This window comes from Pseudonaja textilis, chromosome 6 (genome assembly GCF_049901715.1).
Source record: "Pseudonaja textilis isolate UNSWEBS1 chromosome 6, rPseTex1.2, whole genome shotgun sequence".
Taxonomy (NCBI): Eukaryota; Metazoa; Chordata; class Lepidosauria; order Squamata; family Elapidae; genus Pseudonaja; species Pseudonaja textilis.
This window is the reverse complement of record NC_141995.1, coordinates 61361243-61387868: the sequence shown is the minus strand read 5'-3', so window position 1 is coordinate 61387868 and position 26626 is coordinate 61361243. Positions and strand designations below refer to the sequence as shown.

Sequence of the window (26626 nt, the reverse complement as noted above, 5' to 3'; positions counted from 1 at the left end):
TTCTCCTGTGCAGGGCAACAAAAGAAGACCCAGGCGATCAGCTGGGACTCAGGAGGCAGAGAATAGATGGGGGTGGGGCCAGTCAGAGGTGGGATTTGCCAGTTCTCCGAACTACTCAAAATTTCCGCTATCGGTTCTCCAGAACTGGTCAGAACCTGCTGAACACCACCTCTGAGCCAATGGTGGGATTCAGCCAGTTTGCAACAGTTCGACTGAGCCAGTTGTTAAATTTTTGCGTAGTTCGGCAAACCGGTTGATCCCACCACTGGCTGTCCCCACCCCGTCCACCGGGGGTTTCCATTCAGGGTGGGGAGGCTGCAGGGGCGTGACTGGGAACCGCACTGATCAGCTGGTAGGCGGAAAATGGACCGGCCATGCTGATCAGCTGGGAGGCTGCCCCCTTGTGGCCCATTTTTGGCCTGGATGGCATCGTACAAAATCCTGCATCAACCACCATTTCCTCACTAACCTGCTTTCCAGCTCTGTTCTCCTGTATGCAGGGCAAAAATAAAAAAAGATCATGTGACTATCTGTTAAAAAAAGTTCAGTCAGACCTTTCAACTTTGGGAGATCTTTTTTCCCCCAAGAAAGGAAGGTCTAACTGATCTTTTTTAAACTGGTAGTCACATGGTCTTCTTTTGTTGCCCTGCACGCAGGAGAATGGAGCTGGAAATCAGGTTAGTGAGGGAATGATGATTGCTCTCGGATGGGGTGGGAGTGAGGATTTAGCATTATGATGGCTCATAAGAACCAGTAAAAGAGGAATGGAAAAATTCCTATCTGTAGATCAGCGTTTTTCAGTCTTCAGTCCTCCCTCAATTGTTCTTTAAAATGCAGAGTTTCCCAGCATGCAATCTGGGGTTACTCGTCCCCAAATGAATCCTCTTTACCTGCACCTTCAAAATTTGCTGTTTGTTGGGAAGATGTGTAGTTAAAAGTCAGTCTACATTCAGTGTACATCAGGGGTGAATTCAACCACCTTGGCCCACCTTGGGAAGGGTGGTAGGGATAATTTGAATAGGTAAAACATTGCCCCAATCACCTCTGGTTGCGATTACTATTATACCAAGCCATGCACGCAGAGTCAGCAGGGGGAAAAAAATTGAATTTCACCCCTGATGTTCATCTGACTTTGGGGATATTTCTTCGTAACCAAACAAAAGTGAATTTTCTGTGCAGTTCACACCCCTTGCTTGGTGGATCTGGATGGCCCAAAACAAAGCCTACATTTTGTAATTAACCTCCCATGCCCCAATTTTGCAGGAGGCTGAGTGCTGTCACGGCCCCTGGCTACGCCCACCCAGCTGGACATTAGGGCAGAGAACAGGTTATTAAATTATTTAAATCCCACCACTGAATACAACATATCAATAAAGCAACATTAAGACCACAGACAGATCATAAATCATTAAATCATGTCCAAACCTTTCACTTGTTGTTGAAAAACGTTATAATGCAAGTTTGTGGAAAATCCCTTTGGTAACAAACTCAAGCCATAATGGGATTGCAATGACCACCATTTTTACTGGCTGCTGTTTCACATCAGCTGAAATTTCTGGGCTATTTTCAAAGTATAATGTTAATAAGCTAACAAAACATAGGTAACTATTACTTACTCTGTCCAGATAGATGCATAAAGTGGACTTTCTACTATCCTGATAAAAAATGAGTAACGATACTAAGGCTATCTTTTCTTTAGTAACAAAGATAGATATTAAAAATAAATGTCCTGTATACACAGAAAGGACTAGGGGTGTCTTCACCACTTTTGATTTGTTTTATGCAAGATATCAGCATTCTTGTACTCTTCTTTTGTGTATTTCTTCATTCTGATTTGAAGTGTTCCAATCAGGCAGTTTTGGTGCTTTTAGTAGAAGAAAGATACACATCCAATAGAAGTTGGTGAACACATATTCGACAATTTCAATGATGGTAATCATACTGGCTCCACAAAATAAGCCCAGTTGACCACCAATATCAGCTGCAACAAAAGCAACAAATTTATCAGTCTAGCGTTTTTAAGTGCAATTCTATCCTTATTTAATCAGAAGTAACTTATATGGGAGTCAATATAATTAAATACTATATATTAACAACTTGATCTCATGTGCACAGAATATATTGTGTTAAATTTATAATTCAGAATGAAAATGCAGGCCAGCTGACCATTTTCTCCGTATTGACATGGTATCTAACATGGAGATATAATATTGACTCCTCAGTCCTGTAAACATATTTGATGTCAGTGAAACCAAAACATGATAAAACTTATTCACAATAAGCCTGTGGATTTTATATATTTCAATCATCCTTATATTTTCATCTGTTTTATATTAGAGTTAATTATAAGCAAATTGAAATAAAATAAGAACCATAAAGTTAATTACATATTATTCAGCCTTATCTGAACTAGCAATAGGAGATATAAAATGTAATTATAAAATACTTACCTAACAGTTCTGATACACTCAGTGCCTTCTGCTGCTGGGTCATTTTGTAATTCAAATTGTGGTATTTAATGTCAATATATACAAGATTATGCCTAAGGGTTATAAAGATACTGTGTTGTTGTCAATTTAGCTATGCTTTCTTTCTACAGATGGAAAAATAATCAATTAATAGTCAACAGCAAACTTGTACATGTCATGTGTTGGTGGTTTGGTTGGTAAGTCCTGCACTCCTCCCTGACTTCCACAATCCATTGGAGTTTGCCAAGTTCATGTTCATTGCATCAAACCTGTTACATTTTAGTGGCTTCTTATACTCAGTTTTTCAGATCATAATACATCTCCGAATTGTGAGGAAAAATTTAAGGATTGACAAAAGCAGGAAAGTAGAGAAATAATTTGGACTGGGATATGGGTACTATTGCTGCTTTACATCATCAGCCTAAGAAATTTTGATCCCCAGATGGATCAGCTTCTTCACATTAACCCAATCAAGGCATATATCATCAAAATTAAGTAAGTTTTGGAATGAGACAGCAAATCTCATATATCCCTCCCTACTCTAGCAGCAAATCAAATCATCAGTGAAATAATTACAAGTTCCTGAGGGTGATGGGCTTAGTTAATATACATTGGAAGAGGGGAGGGGAGGAGGGAGGGAGGGAGAGAGAGAGAGAGAGAGAGAGAGAGAGATACCTAATCCAATCAGGATTTTAATTCAAATGAAAGATGTCTGACAGGCTGTGAATATTTTTCTCTTAAAATTGGTTATTAAAATGAAAAAAATATATATTTCTAATTCCAAACTAATAGTTTTTCTAAAATTTGAATTCAGAGACATTACATTTTATCTTATTTTTAATTGCCTTGGATAGTATGAAGTTGCTATTGCTTTTTGATGTTTTGCCATCAGTGAATAGGAGATTTAATAATATCTCCTAAGTGTGTGTGTGTGTGTGTGTGTGTGTGTGTGTGTGTGTGTTCAGACACTGAAATTATGGTCAATTATATACACTTGAAAGTACTGTCTATGTGTATATGGAAATATGCCTTTATTCAATTCACATGATATTCATTTGCAACAGAAATCTATATGTCCAATAACATATAAAAATACAGTGGTACCTGGGTACTCATGGTTAATTGGTTCTGGGAGATGTGATGAGTCCCAAACACGATGAGTCCCAAACAAATTTTTCCCATAAGGAATAATGTAGTGAATCACAAGGCAGTTGACGCCAACAAGTTCTAGCTTGTGTATTGAGTATCAAACAAGCGATGAGTTCAAGGACAAAATGCATTGAGTACCAAATTCAATGAGTTTCAAAGCACTTGAGTACTAAGGTACCAAAACAATATTTCGAAACCTGTGACAGCAACTAAGATTTTTTTTAAAAAACGATCTATAATCAATTCAGATTCAAATCACAACAGGGAGGTTCCAGCAAATTATTCAGTCCCCTGTCTATGTCTTCAAAAGCTTCTGCAAAGCTGACAAGTGTCAGGACAATTCGTTCCCAGGGCTATGGTGTTCCAAAGGGCAGGTGCTGTGACAGAAAATACTTGCTTCCTGTGTTTTGCAATAGCATTTTTTTTAAGTCAACGGGACTCTTTGGCACTACTGGATCTAATTAGATAGGTAGAAGCAATCAGAGAGAGGTACTCCCACAAATCCCCTGGCCCCATGCCACACAGTTTGATAGCTGACAATCTGTACTTTGAAGTGTACCTACAAGCATCCTGAGAGCCAGTGCTAACCACAAAGCAGAGCTATAACAAGTCTGTGCTGCTACATTCTGGATCAGTTGCAAATCCTGGATGCTCTCCAAGGGCACCCCAATGCAGAGCACTTTGTAATTGCAATCACACTTGTGTCAGAAGCACTTCGGTGCTTCCGGGTTGAAATGATGAGCTGGTGACATCAACATTGCCTGGGAGACGCCTAGTTGGGGGCTCATTTCATGTCGTTGGCAGGAGCTGGAGCAAAGGAAGAGAGCTCGCCCCATGGCAGCACCCTGGTCTTGAATGTGGGCTTGCTAACCTCCAACCCAACGTCCTAATGACGCAAGCCACCATTGCTCCTTAGCACTTTGTAAATAGTCCACTTGGGAGGCGACCAAATCATGGGTAGCCATGTACAATACATCCTAGTCCAGGAAAGAGTGTGATTTCCAAAAGGTAGTTGTGCAATAGCCCTTCTTACAACGTTTGCTGCCTGGTTTCTGAACATGAATCTGGGAGGATCTCCAAGTTGTGCACTAGTTTGACAACGCACTCCATTCAGAACTAGAGATGGATACTTTCTAGCTCCGGGGACAAGTAAAATGTCCTATCAATCAATTTTGGGAGACTAATCCTAGTATGCAAATAACCAACATGGCTATTTATTTAGTGTATGAGGAAAACATGACAAAGACAAACATATGCATGCAATCCACATAATTATATACAAAACATCTACGCGGGTGGGGTACTACAGTGGCCTCATAAATGGATGTTTCTTCCTCTGTCATGGCTTCATGGTCATGATAAACAGAAGAGTATAACTAATAATGGAAATACTGATTAATATCTGGGAAGGTGACTTAATTCTGTGACAGAATAATGGTGCTCAGATGCCATTGGATGTCTAATTCCAGCTGTCAATAGAATTTTTAGCCTAAATATATTTAGCCTAAAGTATTTTAACACTGGTTTTTTTCTTTTTTTTTCTTTGTAGATTCTCAAATAATAAAAAGATTACCTATTTTTTTGCCTAGTTCTGAACATTCAGGATTCATTAATGCAATATTTTCATTCTTAGGTAACATTTAATCTTACAGTCATTTAATGTCTTTGCTAATGGACCCCATTTTTATGATTGCTGACACAATAGATATGCTAGTTTTCTATACCTATGGCTCATAGCTGTATTATTTTTTACTTTTGTTTTTTTAATCAATGGATGACAATTAAATGACCATTTATAATGTTTATAATGTTTGCTTATTAATATGTTTGCTAGATTCATGTTGGTTAAGTACTTGGGAACAGAAATATGTTCCTGTAATTTGTCAAGCTTCACTGAGTAATTGCAAGATAGAGCTCCATTTGTGGACAATCAAATGTCAGAATAAATTAAATAAAAATGTTGATAGGAAACTCAGTCTGCAAATACAGCTTTGATCACAGCAATGACCCAGGAGGATGCTTTTTCTAGAATGATGTTTTCAATCTCTCCCACCCCTGAATCTTCACACCGGTTTTCTTCTCCTAAATAAATCATACAATAATCTGCACAGCACTTGATTTTCTGCTTTTAGCAGAATTAACCGTTCTTGGATTATATCAGTAAAGATGAATGCAACAATGGGGTTTAACTGAGGAAAAGGTTAAATATGTCATCTTTCAAAACACATAATTCTAATATAACTTGGCAAAAACAAAAAAACCCAGGTTGGCCTATAGTCCTTTGTACACTAGCCTAAAATATTACCAACATTTAGTAAGGAGCAGATGGAAACATTTATTTACATCCAGTTCCTTTTTCCATTAGAGATCCAGAGACACTGAGAAAGAGCTGAGATTACACTGCCTGGTGACATCAACCATCAGGATAAGATTTAAGGGTCTTTATCTACAGATGACAAAAAATTGCAGCGTTTTCCTATTAAAAGAAAAGTAAAAATGTTCTTGAATAATCCTGCTAAATGCACGCTTATATCCAAGTTGCTTTCTGGACCATAATTGATTTTCTATTACTTTTATTGGTTTTTTTTTTAATTTCTCTTGTCTCCTGCAAAAGCATCAGCCAAGCCAAACTTTGCACAGTTTCAGTGTCTATCAGGATTAAGCAGGTGCTGCACACATGGAGTGAAACTAAATCTGAAATCTGTCCATGGTTTGACTATATGATAATACCTGGCATATTCTGTTCTTTTCTTCAGCTTTGCAGATAGGAATTTCAGGGCTTGTTCATTTGCAAAAGTAGAATAGGAGATGGTGATTGGGTAATCGGTTTCTTCACATGGTACTGGACATGTGGAATTATGAGTTCCTACAGTACACAATCCCATGAATTCTATTTTATCTAAAATGGGGGGAAAAAAATAAAAATTACACAGACACAGGGAGGGAGAGACACTATATTATCTTTTCTGTGTGTTTGGTTTATCTTCTTCGATAATAGATGTCTTATCCAATGCAGGATTTTTAACTTAAAGTGAAAATTAATTCAATCAATCAGGATAGAACTGGAAGGGGCCTTGGAGGTCTTCTAGTCCAGCCCCCTGCTCAAGCAGGAGATTTTATATCATTTCACACAAGTGACAGTCCAGTCTCTTTTTAAAAACCTCCAGTGATGGGTGACCCACAACTTCTGAAGGCAAGCTGTTCCACTGGTTAATTGTCCTCCTTAATTCCAAGTTAGTTTCCATCCATTGTTTCTTGTCCTGCCCTCCGGTGCTTTGGAAAATCAATTGACCCTCTCCTCTTTGTGGTAGCCATTCAAATACTGGAATATTGCCAACATGTCCGCTCTACTCTTTCTATTGCCTAGACTAGCCAAACCCAAATCCTGCTACTGTTCTTCATATGTTTTAGTCTCCTGGCCTTTAATAATCTTAGTTGCTCTTCTTTGCACTGTTTCTAAGATCTCAACACCTTTTTTGTAATGTGCTGACCAAAATTGGATGCAGTATTCCAGGTATGATCTTATTAAGGCTTCATAAGTGGCGCTAATACTTAACTTGATTTTGATTCTATGCCTCTGTTGATACAACCAAGGATCGTATTACCTTAATTAATATATAATTAACATATTAAAGTAAAAGTTTATTCATGTTTTAAGGAGAAATGTAACTAGTTATAATTCTTGCCTGTTCCCCACACTTCCTAAAGATTAATAAAATTTGGATTCCAGAAGGGTCCTATTTATTTACAAAGTTAATGTTAGTATTTTTATTTAGTACAGCCAGTTCTAATTTTAAGATGAAAGAATTAAAACTATTTTGAGAAAACTAAGATCGTAATCTGTCTGAGTCATTTATGTCAATAAAATATTCACTGATGTCCAAATGCAATGGTTTCCATTTTTACTTTTTGCAGCCCAGCAAAACAAAATTAGGTAAAGAGGCTCAAGATTCTTTATGTACATTCTTTATGTTCACCCTGAAAAAAACTAAATGGAATACGATCATATTTGGTATGATGGTAGAAGCTAGTAAAAATAACATGCTCCAAAATTTCAATGGCTCCTATTTAGGACTATGCAGAAAAACACTTAGAAAAAAAACTGTGCCAATGAAACTGTACAGCAGCTGTACAACTTCTCAGACTATTACCAAGTGTCTCATTCTAAATATCTATTCATACTGTTAACAGTATCTAGAACAGAGCATGCAGAGTCCACCACGTCCTACACAGTCTATGCATGTACATATGTACACATAGAACATATTACTTTTCACAGAAAAAAATACAGAGGTTTGCCTTGGCCACTGCTGGTCAGAGTTAGAAAGAATTCAATAAGCCTGCATATTTTCCTTAATTTGTTAATTCCCTCAATGTAAATGCCAGACTCTTATTAACTTGTTTTTTTAATCCTTATAATTCTGTCTTATGCATTTATGTAATCGTGATAGTATATACTTAGGAAAACCCAATATTACATTCTAATATTACTTCTTACTGAATCTCATAAGATTGGTACGGGAACTCAGATCATATATTATCATTCACTCAGTGGTCATATTACCATGTCCCTTAATGATCTATCTAAGCCTAATTTGGTACAGCTAGAATGGAATATTTGAACCAGTTTTTAGCTTTGTGATATTTATTGGTTATACTCACACAAAGTAGGAGAAACACAGTTGTAAAATTTCTCCAAGTCGCATTCTGTGCCATTTCCTTTTCAACAGGTGCGTGGGACAATTGCAGTAAATAAAAATTAGAAATATAAACAAAAGTATGAATAGCACTGTCAATCTTATATTTCCATTAATCTAACAATTCAGTGTTATATCTACTCACAGGACATGTATAGCATCTCTTTATATAAGAGAAAGAAAGAAAACAACATTATTTATATTATCCTATTCTATTGATGAATCAAATGGCAATTTCAGCCATTCTTTCCAGTGCTTATATCTCCTTTTAAGTTTTCCCTGAAAGTCGTATACAGAGAAGGTCTATGGGAAGCAAAAATAGTATGTCCACTCTCTCCATAGGAGAGGTATTCTTATACATCACTGTTGCATTGTGATTTGTCACATTTATATATTTCTACTTTGAACCCATTTGAATTTTAATCTAAATGTATTGTAACCTCTGCTTTTGAACATCTTGATAGCTTCTTTTTCTTCTAATTATGATTCCTACAGTACTATTGGATTCTTTTTAGCCCAGACCCTTTCAAAATAAGAAGTACATGTGCCAAACTGTACCTGGCAGCAAAAAAGGTAAACATCCACAGTACTTTTGTATAAGGTGGCCCTTGCATTCTTGTAGACATCCATATGTGCTGTAGATTTGGTGATGCTGAAGCTTAATGTTTGGGTTGCATTCTCCCCAAGGGTATTCTTGGATAATTGTCTGAAAAAAGGAAGTTTTATTTTGAGAAAATGGCAACAATTTCAGTGGCAAAGCATTGACGAAACAACTTTTAAAAATTAAGCCCAGAAAAGTAATTGCTATAAAAGGAATATTTTCAGCACAAATCATCTTCAAATACAAAACATAACAGAATGTACTGTGAATTATATTACTTAGGTTGAAATAAATAAAAACATTTTGCTTTATGGCAGAATCAAGGTCCTGTTTCAATGTAACTTTTAAAAATCTTACTTTTCGTATCCCTTTTATCCCCTAATCTTAACCCAGATCTTATTTGTCCCTAATTTTATTCTAAGACAATTCATTATCAGGACTGAATTTGATTTAACAATGCAGAACAATTATTATTGCAGACTAAATTCTAAAGCTTTGTAATCTCTTTCCAACATGTTATAGCTATACAAATCATATATTTTATTATTATTGCTTTAAAATATAAGAAATAAAGCAACATTTTACACATCAAATGCTAATACTTACTTTTACCTGTTGGATTGCAGCATGTGCGTGCATCCCCACTGGCGTAAAGACACCTAAACCATCAAATCGGGGAGGTTCTTTAGGTGAGTGGATAGCAAAGGTTATGCCAGCATCAACAAAACCAAGATTAGGATCATCAGTGAATTGACCCTAATAAGATTATTTAGAGACAGACATAATAAAACAGATGGGATAAATTCCATGTCAGTGATTTCTTAATGGCTCTCCTGCAAAATGATCTACAGTGTTGATGAATTAAAATGAAACTGTATTGGTATGAAGTATTGCTATGTTATGTAATATGTCATTTTTATTAATTATCCTTCAACCATATTGGTTAAGATTGCTGTTCTATACACACTTACTATAGGTAAGTGCAATAAGTGCCATTACTAACTGTAGGTAAGTGCAATAAGTGCCATTACTAACTGTAGGTAAGTGCAATAAGTACCAGCACTCGTGCATTTTAAATAATTATTTAAATGCTTTTATTACTCTTTCAGTATAAATGCCAATAGTTTTTATTACGGTTACTGACCAAAAGTGCAAACAAAAAGAAATGTAGAACTTTAGGATAATCTTAGGTTTGCGTCTTTGTGACTATCGTATAAATGATCATTCAGACTTGACTTACATATCATGGAATCTGGACTGTACAATGAAGTGAGTGATGTTTCAGAATTACCCAAATATAGTGAAAACTGACAGGAAATTAAACAATGGAAAACGCCCTGATAAAAAAATGCAAGTTAAAAGCATACAGCCTATTTTTTCTAATACTTGACAACTGCAAGAATACATTTTCTCATCACAAACATCTGGTAGGAGCCAATATGTTATTAGTGCCCCCTGCTCCGAATGCTGACATTCATTGTAGAAATTTCCTTAATTTTCCCTACTGCACTTTGAAAGATATTGTATCTTGTATTCTTGCACTTTTGTGTATAGGAATTATTAAGTTACAATCATATTAATGGGTAAGCATTTTTTCTGTCCAAGTGTAACCAAAAACACAACTCTTTGATATTTTGTTTCATTCTTTTCCAATGCTCCCTCTAGCACAGGGGTCCCCAACCACCGGGCCCTGGACCGGTACCGGTCCGTGGACCATTTTTTACTGGGCCGCTATTTTGCTTGGGCGCCACCATCTTGTTTTGACGGCACTTGAGAAAGTGCTTCCGGGTGAGCTTGTCAGTCGTCGGTTGGATGGAAAGCGGCGTTTGGGTGCTGAAGGAATCCTCACGCCTTAGTTTCATCGAAGGGGGGGCGGCTTCGAACGAAGAGCTGTCCCGATGGCAGTGGAGTCTCGCATTACTCAGGAGGAGATTAAGAAAGAGCCCGAAAAGCCCATCAACCGCGAGAAGGTACAAAGGAGGAGTTGAAGGTGGCGGGGAGAAGTGGGGGATGGCTGGCTGGCCGGTCGCTCGGCTCGCCTTGCCTTGGTCATGCGTGCTGATGCTGGTACCGGTCCGTGGATCATTTTGTGATGCTGGTACCAGTCCGAGGTACAGAAACGGTTGGGGGCCACTGCTCTAGCATGCTCAAATCATAAACTTAAAGGTGATCTTTGAAAAGCTCTATGATCAGAATTTAGTCTCTAAGAGTTTGTTATGTATTTGAGTTTCAAAAACAGCATTTTATATATTAAATGTATTTAACTGCATTTTAAATGTATTTTTAAAATTGCATTTGACTTATTCTAAGAGGAGGAGATGAGAATGTAGACTAGACTCGGCTCCACAGCGTACGAAAACAACTTATCCTGCTGGGTGTTTTGGGACTTGCTTTTTGGGAGCTCCAGTATATATGAGATTGCAATATTTAGAGGAAGCAATAAACCAGCACATTCAAACTTCAGCAATTCTTAAAGATAGTATAATTAAGTTCAAAACCTTCTGACAAATCCATACGATTTGCCATTCCCCAACCAGTGAAGTTTCAAAAATAGTACATTCATGAGAATATATCTACCTGTTTGACATCAAAAATCAAACTGAGGCCTCTTCCAGAAAGGCTAACTCTTCTTCTTGTAGGAAAGTTAATATGATTAAAAGTAAAGCAGTTCCCATATTCAGTAAAGACATGTGCAAAGTCCTTCCATAAAGAAAAAACAAACAAATGAAAAATAGAGTTAGCATTTTCTCACATTGTAGGTATTGGGATTTGCTATTACCTGTGGCACTTTAGTATCCGTGAATAATAGGTTTGTACTACACAGAGATTTGCAAGTATCTTTCTGATTAAAAAACCCCCTAAAGATAGAATTTCAGCTCTGCCTAAAGATCACTGTTAAAAGTGGGCAATCAGTGCAGGTCTCATTATGCTTAAGCTTGTAGTAAAGTCCCCATTGGTGAAATCAGTGTATTTTAATTGGGGAACACAATGCTTTATTTAGCATAAATAAAACCAAATATTAATGAAATACAATATGCTTGTTGGCACTGTTATGAGCTTTTAAATCTCAGTAATTATTATCTTTTGACCTTTTTTGATGGATAAGTAGAATTGATTTTTGAATTAAAATTCAGTTTCACTGTGCAAATTAAAAACCTATGGAGTGATTCACGGATGTATACCTACACCTCATGTATTTGTGAAACGCTGAGCAACAAATCTCCAACCTTAAGATCTATTGAGAGCCAGGATGGTCTGGTTAAAGGCACCAGGCTAGGAAGTAGGAGACTGAGAGTTTAACTCCCACTTTTGCCATGGCTGACTTTGGACCAGACTGTCTCTTTTAGCCCAACCCACCTCACACAGTTGTTGTTGTTGTGAAATAGGATAGTTGATAGATCACCGCCTTGAGTTATTTATAGAAATAATAAAAGTAGTCTATAATTTAAAAAAAACCACAAAAATATTAGCATCTCTTATCACATTGCATTTGCTTCCTGACAGCCCAATATTCATCCTCTCAGCCTGGTAGAAAAGTGCTTCGGTTTTCAGACAATATTTTTTCTGGCAATATTGCCTTTCAGATCATTAGATAAAGACTACATTTATTTCGGCATTTGGCTGATAAGTTTTTTTTATAAAAACAAAAACATTACCTTTGGGTGGCATTTTTTCCCAAAAAATTCACAATTCAGCAGTGTGCTACTGTTGAGATAAAAACCATTATCTCTTGTAAATTCTTTGATGCTGAAATTTTGATTCCCTTGGAAAAAATCTTGTAGTTCTTGACTAAACTTATCATCAATACTGAACATACGAAGAACTCCTGACACTATGCTCCACAAGAAGAAAACGATGCTCAGGTTAGTTACTGCTTGAGTTTGGAACCTATGAGCATAAATCAGAAATGCAAATATAAGTTCTGTCTATATTTTTTCCAAAGCAAATATGAATTACACAGAAGTTATTTAATTTTATACTGGGTATAATATTTCAATCTTAACTCATATAAATGCCTACTATACAATGCTAAAATTGTTAGCCTTAATGGTTGTCCAATTGTGATCTTCAGAGCTTAAAATCTTACAGGACACAAGGAAGAAAATAGTGTCTTACCTGTTCAGATTACAAAATGTTACAGCAGGAAATTCAATCTTCTCCACATATTGAACTACCACTGAAGTTGTCGTGGGCCAACTGAAATAATTGATGAAACGACAATAAACCTGCCAGGCAACTAGGACAATGGAGCCCAAGACTACTACCATCCATAAGATCTTGCGTGTCTTGCTCTTGGTATGAATAATATTGTGCACCCCATGGAAGGAAGTCGAAGTTGCAAACTCATCGTCGTATTTCTTCCTTTCTTCCAAAGATGGTAGAGTCTTTCTTGTGAAATAGAGCCTGGCTTTTCCCAGAATTTCTTAACATTTAACAAATAACGAAAAAGTCCATTCAGAACGAGTTCAGTTGGATAAAGGATATATTAACCCCCACCTTAATAAAAATATAGCATGGTCAATTTTCATTATTCAGTATTTACAGATTACAAATGACAGATTAACAGAGTTGGAAGGGACCTTGTAGGTCATCTGTCTAAGCAGACCCTAATACCATTTCTGATAGATGGCAGTCCAGCCTCTTCTTGAAAGCTTCCAGTGACAAAGCAGTTATTTATTCTTGGCGTCTACATAATTGGCATGCATTTCCAAACAGATATTAAGAAAACAAATAAGAAGAGATTAGACAGAAAGAATCCATGCAAATGTTTTGCCCAAAAAATCAAAATAAATTCTCTGATCACACTAATTCGTCTAAGTATCAACAATAAAAGACGGCATTTTTAATGCAAAAACATAAGTATTCAGATATACTTTCCTATGGATATAGTTGTTGTTCTGTTATTTCACTTTTCTTCTTAACAAGCTGCAACCCAAGATGAATCAGATGTAAGTAACATACGATATTTTTCTAAGTATATGAAAAATTGTAACTGCAGTTTACCTGCATATTATACTCAAAATAATTAACTATTCAGTATCCTCTCAACAAGAAAAGTGCTTATAATTTTCACTATGTCTATAAAAAGCGAATAATGCTAAATATAACCAGCTAACTCAGTGTAATAATAATCATAGTGTACCTTTGCCATGAAAGTTCCTTAATTTTCTAAGCTTCTCCATTAGACAAATATTAGATTAGTTTCTAAAACATGGGGAGTTAATTGCTTTTATAATATCAGGAAATGGGTGGGGATTGTATTAAATACACAACAACGTGCAATTAGCCCTGTCTCTGTTGCTACTGTCTCTAACACAGATATACACAAACAAGAAAACTAAATGCATGCATTTAAGCATACAAAATATCATTAAGAAGATGAGCAACACTTTTTAAAAACTGTAAATAATATCATAATTAATGAATTAAATGCTAGAATATCAAACAAGGCAATCATAGATTTTGAGTAAAACTCAGTAGTTATGATCAAGCAATAGGTTTTACTTTTTAGAAGACTTTGTGTGATTTCACCGCATTAGGTGACAGCCTTTCCTGTGAAAGCAGAATGCTCAGTTGTTAAAATTAATGTCTAGATTAGCAATTTGATTCACGCATTATTCTTCACAAAGGACCCATGTCACAGTTCTACCAAAGAATCAGTAGAGTTTTGTGTTTTGAAGTAATTTCCATGTATTCTGATGAAGTTACAAATCTACTCATAAACATGGGCAGTAATATAGTGTATAAAATCCAGTTGGGAGAAAACACATAGCAAATTTGAATAGAGTTATGATATTTCGCATAAACAGGGCCGTTTATTATACAACAGGAAACCTGCCAGTATGCAGTGATATCACAATTGCTCTTCTGAATTTACAAAATAAACATGGGAAGGCGAGAGGAGCATTGCATTCAAAAATCATGAAAATTCCTAATATCTGTAATTGATTAAACTTCATGCTGAAGATTACAACTTAATGAAATCAATGAATGATATACTATCATTACTATTTACTAATAAACTCAGTTGTAAATAATAAGTAAATCCTTTCAATTTACTTATGAAATTTCACAAAGCTCAAACAATTAATTGAAGATGAAAATTCATGAACGTGGATAACATTAGGGGGAGCTCAGTAACTACTGTGTAGCTTCATTCTGGGACACTCCAAATGAGATGGTGATAATTTACATAATTCTGTGGAACAGTCATTATTTGCATTAAATGTATGTGTACTGGAACCAGGATGGTGATGGGTAAACCCCCTTTTAAAATAATAGAGGAAAGATGTGGATTTGGTAGCTGGCACCGGCTAGGTTGATTTACTGTCTATGATCTTCTCTGAATAGCTCAGCTTATCTTCATATCTTAACTACTTTTAACTGAAATAGAGATAGCCATTAAGTTAGCCTTTGTCAAAATGACACATACCCATATATGATTCCATTCTATTTTATTTAATTCAATTAATTAATATTGAAATGAATTAAATTATCTGTCCAATTTAGCTTAAGCTTTAGCTTTGTATATTTACTTTCTTTAGCTTTAGCTTTGTATATATTTGTTAATGTCATTAACTGTTTGCAGTTATGAAATATAGCAGCATGCAAAAAAGATAAACACATAATTTCTTAAGAATCAAACAGCATCAACCAAATGACTTCTTCCTCAGGCAACGCCATCTACCTCAAATTTCCATGGTTTTAATGTACATTATTAATAGTCATTTATGTGATTATTCCATGTATTTTGTCTGTCTGGAGAAAAAAAGGCAGAAGAGGTAGTGTGGGAGTAATTGCAAATAATGTCATAGTGAACAGGCATTGTTGTAAAAAAGCATAGAACAAGGTGTGAATTGAATATTTTTAAAAATCCATTTGTGGCTTTTGCTCAAAGACTCAGAGGATTTATAACAATGCATGTCTGCAACTTCTGTTTTTCACTTTCTTGTTATTTACTAGCTGTTAAATTAGAAGAAGAGTAAGTAAAGGAAACGATGATAGCATGGGTGAAAAATATTGGATATACCGTAGAATTAGATAAATGGTGGAAGCTAGGGGAAAGAAATTATAATTTAACAATATCAGCAGCATATAAAGAAAATTTGTGCAAGATGTTTCATAGATAGCACTTTGCACCAGCAAAACTGGCAAAGATGTTTAAAGACCAATCAGCCAAATGCTGGAAGTGCCATCAGACACCCAGAACATATTACCATATGTGGTAGACATGCGTAGAAGCTAAAAGATATTGGAAAAAAGTACACACATGGTTGGAAAAAATGATAAAGCAACATATAGATTTGAAACCTTGAAATATTTTTATTAGGGATGGTACCTGAATGTTATAGAAAAGAAGAAATATATTTAATTATTCATCTATTAACAGTAGCTAGGATTGTATTTGCTCAGAATTGGAAAAGCAATAAAATACCAGCAGAAGGAAAAGTGATTGAGAAAATATTTGAATGTGCAGAGATGGATAGATTAACATTGGCAATTAAAGAAAAAGAAGAAACTAAATATTAGATGGTATGGGATCTATTTTTGACCAATGGTTGGAAAATAAAACAAGTTAAAATTGAGTAGATGAACATATAGAGAAATAAGACTGTTATAAAGATAATAGATATGAGACAATGGCTATAAAGAAAATATGATCATTGTTATATTGGTAAGAAAAGTACTAATTATAATTGTTAGCACCAGACATATGTACCCAGTTGACATGCTGTTTACATGAAAGATGGATTTATTGTAAATATAAAATAAAAAACTTTACAAAAATCCCCCATTTTCATGTAACTTCCACAAGATCAGCCTAGACTACTTGGAGTCCAAAGATGGGGTGGAATTTGATCTGAGCAAGGTTATAGCAATCCTGGAATGTGAGGCCCCTCAGTCCAGGAGGCCTTTTGGGCTTTGCTAAATTTACTGGCAGTTCAGCCCCATGTTTGCCCAGATAGTCCTTGTGGCGTTCGCAATAGACTAAGCTGAAGTCTTCACTCCGGTCTGTGTTTCCAGCGGGAACACGGACCATTCCTATTGGCTGATGCCGTTTGACAGCCGGCTATAAAAGGGAGCTGTCAAACGGCATCAGCTGTTGTCCGCCAGCTGGCTGCCTTGTTAGGATGGCAGCCACGGCAACCCTTTATTGTTTCAATAAAGTAACAGCTGAAGTTTGCTCCGAGTTTGCCTCAGGTTTTTCTGCCGCTCTACAACAGTCCTGTCCATCACCAACTAGCTCAAGACATGAAAGGAGTAGAGCCCAAATTGAATCGATAACTAAATTGGTCCATCAAATGCCAAGTAGACTTCGAAAAGCTGAAGCAGCTCTTTGCTGCTGAGCCGATATGAACCAAGATTTGTGATCCAGGCAGATGCCAGTGATGTGGCAGTAGAGGCAGTTTTACTTCAGAGGAATGAAAAGGGAAAGTTGCAACCATGTGCCTACACATCTCGCAAGTTGTCTAATGCGGAGAAGGCAGTAGGCCATCTGGAAGAAGGAGACGTATGCGGTCCAATAGACTCTTCTGACCTGGAGGCAGTTCTTAACAGTAAGTTTCCAATTGAAATGTAGACAGACCACAAATCCTGGAGGCATTAAAGGCCCGGAGGAAACTATCCCCTAAGCAGGTTCGATGGGCTCAGTATTTTAATCACTTCAGTTTCACTCTTTGAAACTAGGGTGGGAAGAATTTCTTAGCCAATGTCCTCTCTCATATGCCCCAGTACAGAAGTACTGAGAGGGCATAGTTAACTCCATTTCCCCATCCAAGCAGCTCACAGTGCCCAGCATTCACGAGGCAACAGAGAACAGTCACCCTGCAGCTGGCTGGGATTCAGTGATGCAACCATTAACAGATGCATTGGGGACGGGTGAATGATTCCAGAGTCATAAAGATGATAAAGGAAGGCTTGGTGTGGAAGGGGACTAAAGTGTACGTCCTAGCCAGTCAGAGAACCTTCATCCTGCAGAGGAGCCATGATGCAAAATCCTTAGGGCATTTTGGGTTTGTGAAAATTCTTTACTTGGTGAAGAGACAGTTCTGGTGGCCAAAGATGAAAACGGACATAGAAGCCTATGTGGCCAATTGTCCTGTATGTTTCTCCATTAAATGGGAAGCCTCCCAGCTTCCTACAGCTGGTAGCCAACCCAACTAGTCCATGGGAGATAATATCGATGGACTTTATTGTGGACTTGCCTGAGAATGTTGGGAGCACAATAATTTGGACTGTCATTGACCTGTTCTCAAATCAAGCATGCTTTGTGATGTGTCCAAAGATTCCTTCTGCCTGGACTCTCTCCAAGAAATTTGTACAACGCATCCAAGGGTGGGATTCTACAGGTTCGTACCTATTCGCTAGAACCGGTTGTTAACATTCTAAGCAGTTCGGAGAACCGGTTGTTAGAAGAAATTACTGGCCTAATCCTGTAAGGAAGGCAGGAAGGAAACATTCTCATGTTGCTTACAGAAACTGCCCTTCCGTTGACCCTTATTACATTCTTGGCAGGACTAGACTTCCTGTCTCAGGAACGTCTCTGGAGTTTTTTCCCCACTCCTTTGCTGGTACTTTGCTTGTGTGAAGTGACCTTTCAAAGTTACAGCGGCACTGAAAAAAGTGACTTATGACTATTTTCACACTTACGATTGTTGCAGCATCCCCACAGTCATGAGAGGCCAGGCGAGGAGATGCATGCCTCGATGTGAGTGATTTTGAACACGCCCAGCCAGTCACATTACCACCAAGCCACGCTCACCAACTAAGCCATGCCCACAGAACCGGTTGTTAAAAAAATTGAATCCCACCCCTGAACACATCTACAGACTACATAGGGTCTAGAAGGCTTTCCTCTGTTGTTTGGATCTCTGTAGAGAGGAAGTGATCTATAACTTATATTGCAATTTCACCTCCTCTTTTATTAGCTTTGTTTCTTTTGAATAGTTTCTATCCTTCTATCAATACATTCCAGTCATGAATTTCATCCCACCAAGTTTCTGTAATGGCAACTATATCATACACACCTTTCAAGTTCACTCTATTTGTTCTCTAAATTTTGACCATTAGTGTATATGCATTTAAATTTTGTACAGTTGATTCTGGGTATGCTCCTATACGTCCTACTTTGAGTTTTTCTACTTTCTCATTTCTCCTTACCTCATTATTTGATTGGTTGTTCAGTGTTTTTTTTGCTTGGAATTAGATCTTAAAGTTTGTGACCCACTTCAAATTTATTTTATAGTCCTTCTAAGAAGATGAGACAGTTGTTTTCCAAATATATTCTTTCCAGTTCTTATGAGGTGCAGTCTATCCCTTGCCAGGTGTTCTTCATGTAGGTAATATAGATCTAGGAATGTAGCTCTAGGAAACCAATGTTCTCTTGATGACACAAATTTTTAAGTCAGTGGTTTGTTTCTAAAATCCTTTGCTCTCTCATTGGACATTGTCCTTTTGCTGTAAGTATAAATGAAAACACCACTTGTGCTCCTAATTCCTTAACTTTTTTCCCTAGCTGTTTCTAATCTCATGTTATGGTTTTCAGGTTCATTGTTGTGTCATTTGTCCCCATTTGTAGGAGAAGAAAGGGGTCTCCATGTGGTCGATTATTTTAGTAAGTTTCTCAGGTACATCGTTGACTTTTTTGCTCTAGGACAGCATACCTGCCTATAAAGATACCCTTTTCTTCTGCTACATGATTGAATGCCCTTTCTTCTCCTTGAAATGTCATTTCTTGTCCTATGCCAGTGAATGTCCAGACTGCAGGTTATAGTTTCTGATACCACAGTGTAAAGGCCCTTTGAAAAAAGAAGAAGCCAAGGATAATCTTTCAGAATGTCTTCTGTAGCTAATGCTTTTGCTATGCAATTTTTTGAACCTTGTCCTTTATTCCGCCCACTGAAAATGAGTATGTGATTGGATTAGTAATATTGCATCAACTGTTATCCATATTTGCTTAACCTTCAGTTATTTGATCTCTCATTTACTTAAAGCAGCTATTAATTGTAAATGGAGGTTAAATGTAAAAGGCAACATGTGGGAGGAAATTACAAAATAGGCAAGGATCACAGGAAGTGTGGGCATGTGTGCGCGCGCGCGCACACACACACGTATATATACACCGAGATACTAATGCATATTTCTATGCATTCAAGATAAGATATCTGTTTAAAACCCTCTGTAAGTCCCGCATGATTTTTATTTACAATATTTTGCTCAACATGAAAAACAACAAAAGAGATTTGGGCAAGATACATCCCAACCCCACCAAAATTGCCAGTTCAAGGCTACCCATAACTATTTCAGTGCAGAATTAAACTACTTGGCCCTTTAAACATTCCCAGCACATTCCAACAGCACCCCATACCAATGTTTCAAAGCTCTGTTTCTAAAGTACTGTTTTCAATTCTGAGCCACTGTAAGATTTTCTGAGCAGTTAGTTTACTGTAATAGCAGCCTATCAACTTTACCAACTCTCAGTACGTTCAATAGCTCCTGCTCCAGTAGCTGGTCACTGCCGTGTGGGGCCATTTCATGCTGAGCTGGTGGGTTGCTCTGCCCTCAGCTGGTCAGTTAGTTCCTGTTTTTTCCCTTCCAGCTGATATCCAGTTGTTGCCTCCTGACAACTTTGGTTTTCCCAGCATTTCTGCACAGTTCTACAGTTCATTACTTCTTCCCCATGGCTACACTTTCAGTTTCAGGTTCTCTCTCACTACCTACCCAATATATGAAAATGGTCCAACTCCTGCCACAAATTTGCAGCATAAGCATTTTAGAACAAAACCTCATCCTGAATGAATACCTCCCCCCTTTTTTTTTGCTTCAATAGAAAGTGAGAAACCAGTGCTTTCATTGCCAGAAAGGTTCCATGGACACAAAATGGGAAATTTTTTTTTACAAAATAACAGTTGGAAAGGACCTTGGAGGTCTTCTAGTCCAACCCTCTGCTCAAGCAATACACCCTAAACAATGTCAGACAAATGACCGTCTAATCTCTTCTTAAATATCTCCAGTGATGCAGCACCCACAACTTTTGGAGGCAACCCATTCCACTGACTAATTGTTCTCACTGTAAGTAAAAGGCCCCTTAGTTCTAGGTCGCTTCTCTCCTTGATTAATTTTTCACCCATTGTTTCTTGTCCAGCCTTCAGGTTCTTTAGAAAATCGACCTCTTCTCTTTGTGGAAGCCTCTTAAATATTGGCAGGCTGCGATGAAGTCACCCTTATTTCTTCTCTTCATTCGACTGGACATATTCAGTTCCTGGGACCATCCTTCATATATTTTTGCCTCCAGTTCCTTAATTATCTTTGTTGCTCTTCTCTGCACTTTTTATAGAGTCTCAACAGCTTTTTTATATTATGGGGATCAAAACTGCATGTAATATTTCAAGCATGGTCTTACAAAAGCATTATAAAGCAGTATTAACACTTATCTGACCTTGATTCTATCCCTCTGCTACTGCAGCCTAGGACGGCACTGGCTTTTTTTAGTGGCTGCAGCAGATTGTTGGCTCATATTTAAGAGGCTGTCAATTTAGCAAGGAACAACATGTTGTTTTGCTGTAATCAATGTAGCACTGAAGAAGTGATGATACAAGTTTGCGGGGAAGAAGGGGTCTGGGTTAGAATCAATGGATATAATGTGGGAAGGGGATGTGAACGTATTCGTAAGTGTAAACATCTGGGAGAACAAATAAAAAACAGGGATTAGTAAGGAGAAAACAATACTTAAAGGTGGGCACTGAGAGATTTACCCACAGAGGAGCCAGCCAGTTGGGTTTGTCTTATCTAAAATGTTCGGCAAGAACCAGAAGAACAATGAGGTTGTTGTAGCCATAGTCTGGATTGAGCACCAGCCTGGACCTTGCCAACCCACAGTAATCAAAATTTTAATTTACAAAGTTAACTTCAGAAGAAGCCAGCAGCTTCACAGAAGACAGGTAGCTTAGATCGGTGTCTAGAACTGCCACTGAATATGCAAATGATGAGATCAATAGCAGGCAGGTTGTATGAGTAATTGTTCTCTTCCCAGTTAATGACCCTTGTGAAATAATTAAAAGGGTAAAGAGAGAAAGTGCTATTAAAAACATGACGCCGAATACAAGACTTCACAGTATAAAGGTTTGCAATTTATATGGGAGTTTAGTTGGAAGCACTTGCGCTCATGGGTTAATTGCAGAAAGGCTTCCAATAATAAAACATGAGAGTTCAAGGTCATCACTGTAGGAAGTAAACAGCTAAAGAAAGGAAATCCATCTGCAACCGCTTTTCTTTGTGCTGAAACTGTGGGGATTGCACATACCCTGAGTCTTCATATCGTAGTAAATTTTTGGAAACATTTTAAAGCATAGTTGAACAGTCTGTGGCCCGTGGGATGCCTCTGGCTCTCAGTATAGCTGTGTGGACTTCGATTATCCTAAGGAAGGATTCAATCTCCACAAAACTCCAAAATTGCCCCCAAATTGAATTGCTGACATTCATCCGTTTTGCCAAATTTCATATTTCGGGTATTTGAAGAATTAGGAATGGTACAAAGGCAGTCTTCAAGAATCAGATGTGACTGAATGGAAGAAAAGATGGAAACAATGGCTTATTTGGGTCTCCTTTTCCTACTGTATAAACCTTGGAACAATCCACTTCCCAAGTGGGGCCAACAATTTGTAAGCTTGCTGTTCAAGTGATTTGCTATGTCATAAAAACATTGAAGGCCTTCTATTAGAAGAATAAGATGTAGTTCCCAGCAAACTCCATTTTGTTTCTCACTGTCATGTATCATTATTATTTTTAACGTCACAGTTGAATTTTCTGACTTCGTAAGTTCCATACAGTTTCAAGAATGACATTTATTGTATAGTTTTCTCTTGGATGACATTTTCTTTCCAAATAGCCTTGGGGGGTGGGGTGGGAGGTATATTTAATCCAGCTTGATTTCTTTCTGGGTCTGCCTGTGCCTAAGCAGGAATCACCTGGGAGACCTCTGATCACACCAGGCAAAGAAAAAAGAAAAAATTTGAAGTGCCCTCCTTATGCAATGTTTTCCAGCTAAAGGCGGCATTACAAAGTGGATATGGCCATATCAAAAAAAAAAGTGGTTTATTCATATATAAAGTGAAAAATAAATCACATCCAAAGTGGAATGCTTTTAAAGTGTTGAGGTTTAAAACAGGCAAAATCTGTTGCCTGTTGATGGCAACGACTGTACCAGATGCTAATAGAGAGTAGCTCATGTTGAATTTTCCTTACAAGCAGGAGGAGGTTTTAGGGGCCATGTTAAATCATTGGACTGATGCAAAGAGCTCGAGAAACATTGGCTGTCCATCCCAAGGTTGTTCCTTTCTTTTTGGCTAATGTGCTGAATAGTAGTGATGAGCTTCAGCTGGTCCCATGGTCCAATTTCAATTTCACTGGCAATATTCAGTTATACTGGCTTGCTGAAATCTGGGCCTTCACAACTGTGAGTCTAATATATTTTGGCTGAGGAATAGCTTCTCATCTCTAACATAAAGCCTGCATATTGCTATAAATGTGCTGGAGTGTAAATGCATCTGAGATACAGTAAAAAAAGGAAAGGGAAATACATCTTGATTTTCTGAAAATGATTGCTTCATTACTGAAGTGAATGTTATTTACACGCTGTTCAAACAAATCAGACAAAAAGTCTGACAAAAACAAGATTATTGATGATTACACATGCATTTTTATTTTTTAACAGAGTGACATCCTAAACATCTTAAAGGAAAGAGAGGGAAAAGAAACACTGTTTCGTGAGTAAAAGCCTAATTTGCTTCAGTTAGACAAAGTAATAATAATAATACTTTATTTGCGGTCACAGACCAAAACACAAGTACAACAAAAGAAGAACATGGGAAAATTAATCATGAACAATTATTGGTCACCAAAAACTCGATTAAGGGGAATTACAGCGTTCTCCTCTGATGGTTACAACTCTTAAAAAACATTTGGGAACCAAAGAAGTGCTATATGAGGAGCTATCCCCTAAATATAAGAACAAATTACTAACATTGCACCTAGAAGGGTCTGTTTCAAGGAGAGGCAGTAACTTAGATCTGCCTGCGTTAAACACTGGGCAATACAAAAGGACACGGTCCACAGTTTCAACCTCAGCTCTATCACCGGGGCATAGCCGCTCATTAATCGGGAGCCTCTTAAATGGCCCATCCAGTAGTGCTGAGGGCAAGACATTAAAGCGAGCCAGGGAGAAAGCTCTTCTATACTTGGGAATGGTTAGAGTGTAAAAATAGGAAGCCATCCTCAATTAGGCAAAGTATTGGATTCAGGATTTGCTGGAAAGGTCAGTTGCACCATTTATGTAAAATGTAAAAGTAAAAAAACTTCAACCAAACTAAAGCAAAGAACTTGCTGTTTCTATTGGTTTAGCAGGAAGGTGGTTTCCTTTCCTACCCCTTTTACTTAATGATCAAATCAGGTGATCAGAAATTTGGGTTTACTTTAGTTTTCATTCAGTTAGAATTTGTCAATGCCAGAGACTTACCCCTACGGTGAACAGAGGTATCCCCAAACTGGGGGAAGGTTTACCTTTTCCATTTATAACCAGTGCCCTTAACAGGGATGTGAACTTAAATTTATTTTATTTCCCTGTAATCTAAGATTTACTTTATGGCTCACAAGCAAAAGTTTAAAAGGCACTGCTTCTCGTATGTGATGGCCTAAATAACAAAGGAAGAGAAAAGCCAAATCCTTTCTTGGCAGCATTTGCTCAAAGAAGAGCTAGGCACGTTATGATAATTCTTTGTGGAATCTCCATCAGCCCTAATCAGACAGTCCTTGTTTAGCAACAGTCTTGTTTAGTATCCTTGCACAACTATCATGGTGGTGAAAAAGTAACTTTGCAAAAACAGTCATATTTATCATCTTCACGGGTAAAGCAAAGCAAAGCAAAGCTGAAATGATATCACAAGCACTTTTGCAATTTTACTTAGTAACAGCTTTGCTTAATGATTGAGTTGCCTGCTAAATGAAGACTACCTGTACTCATTTATACTGAAGGATTGCTGTGGGAGCAGTAGGGAAAAAGTTAAGTTCTGTCTTATTTCGTAGTTTTCTATTGAGAATAAGCTGTCAGGTTGCTCTAACCCAGGGCTGTGGCCCGGGGCCCTGGCCTTGATACATCATGTGAGCTGCCATGACCCTACAGGTTTGACACCCCTGTTCTAACTTATTGTGGAGGAAAAACAACGTCACTTCTTTTGAACGATAGTGAAATTAGCTAGAGAAAGTAATCTTTAAGAGTTGAAAATGCAGGGAGAGAAAGAGTTAAAAAGCTCATCACATTTTTCTGAAATTTTCCACAAATAATAAGAGATCTATAGTAAATATACAAATTGGCTCTGAAGAGGCTGTCAATTGTCTTTCCCTAATCTGGTTCTTTCCAACTGTCCTAGAACAGCAGTCTACAGAAATTTCCATTATTATCAGTGAAAAATAAAATATTATGGCAAAATTGCAACTTTATTTTTTAGATAAGGGTCATATTTGAGTGATGCCAAGGACCAGATTACAGCTTACAACAACAAAAACCCTCAAAAATTTTATGGACATTTGTGTGCAATTGAAAATAACATGATTTCAGTAATATCGATTAATATAATTCTACTTTTTTTCTGTCACATTAAACATTTCAAGCCCATTGCAACTCTGTCCAAAATTCCTTTGGGGAACATACCCTCTGCTCACTGCACTATGGTAATGCTTGCTTCACTAGTCAGTTTATTCATTTCATCTTATCTCATGTTTAGTTTCAATATTTGCATGGTAGTGAGTGGATTTTTTTTTGAGGCAAAGTCCCCTGCCATTCAAGCGATCAGCAAAACCTTCAACAACTTTCCATAGAAAGATTTTCTGTTTTCTGTGCATTCTATTCTGCCATCAGTCTGAAAATGATTTTGAGTAACTGAGTCAATGAGATCTTTCCCTAGTTGCTGAAAATGATGATGGTATATAAGAATGACAAAGAAATTCCCTGTAACAAATAGGAGCCAGCTTGACTACCAACCCTAGCAATATTTTTCTGTTGCTGTCTGATTTATGGTGTTCTATCTTTTTTAAAAATTCTGTTTCTTTTCAACCACAGAACTCCTGTTAAAACAGGAATAAAGCACCATTGTAATTTGGAAAGGTCATTAATCAATTGGTCATAACTCGAGGACCACCTGTATATCTCCCAATTGCAGAAAAATGGATTTTATTTACACAATATCTGAATTTTTCACTTAGCATCATTACTTGTATTTCTTTGTATTCTGCAGCTCTCTGTTTTAAATGCATTTTTTTTTCTATAAAGTTGCAGTGAAGTTTAAAAAATTAGATTCATACAGAGACAATGTGGGAAGAGATGCATGGCTGCTACTTTATCTGTACAATGACTGATAATGTTCCATATGATGCTTATATCTTGGTATGTTAGAAAAGAAGTAATGTTTGTGCTATACTCATGTAATGTTATGTCAAATTTATAACAAATACTTTATTGTACCAGAGGGGTAATTTCTCATGTGCCGGCTCAGACTGCAGCTGCTCATTCTTTTTAAAATTTCTTGAAACAGAATTATTCACTTGGAAAAGTGGAACCAATACTTAACACTGTATGCCCATATAGCTAAGAATATTGCATTTTAGGATCAATGGGATGACTGACTTTTTTGGTCAGTTCTTTTCTCTAGATATGACGC

General features: G+C 37.2%; 1 protein-coding gene across 1 annotated transcript; it reads right to left on the bottom strand.

Annotated features, from left to right (window-relative positions):
• Window positions 1–1644: 1644 nt before the first annotated feature.
• ASIC5 (acid sensing ion channel subunit family member 5) lies at window positions 1645–20473 on the bottom strand. The gene is made up of 10 exons (XM_087936689.1): window positions 20387–20473; window positions 13032–13338; window positions 12572–12803; window positions 11493–11615; window positions 9522–9671; window positions 8873–9020; window positions 8280–8336; window positions 6348–6516; window positions 2451–2542; window positions 1645–1981 (listed from the first exon to the last, which is right to left on the bottom strand). The coding sequence occupies exons 1-10, from the start codon at window positions 20445–20447 to the stop codon at window positions 1791–1793; spliced, it is 1530 nt and encodes a 509-aa protein (XP_087792815.1). The 5' UTR covers window positions 20448–20473; the 3' UTR covers window positions 1645–1790.
• Window positions 20474–26626: the final 6153 nt, after the last annotated feature.

What these genes read in the sequence shown, in the direction of transcription:
- ASIC5 (XM_087936689.1), bottom strand. Translation starts at nt 20,447, where the DNA reads ATGGCCCCACACGGCAGTGACCAGCTACTGGAGCAGGAGCTATTGAAC. An exon ending in ATTGAACGTACTGAGAGTTG is followed by an intron (nt 13,339 to 20,386) that starts GTAAAGTTGATA and finishes TTAAATGTTAAG; the next exon opens with AAATTCTGGGAAAAGCCAGG. An exon ending in GAGTGTATCAGAACTGTTAG is followed by an intron (nt 1,982 to 2,450) that starts GTAAGTATTTTA and finishes CTTTTGTTGCAG; the next exon opens with CTGATATTGGTGGTCAACTG.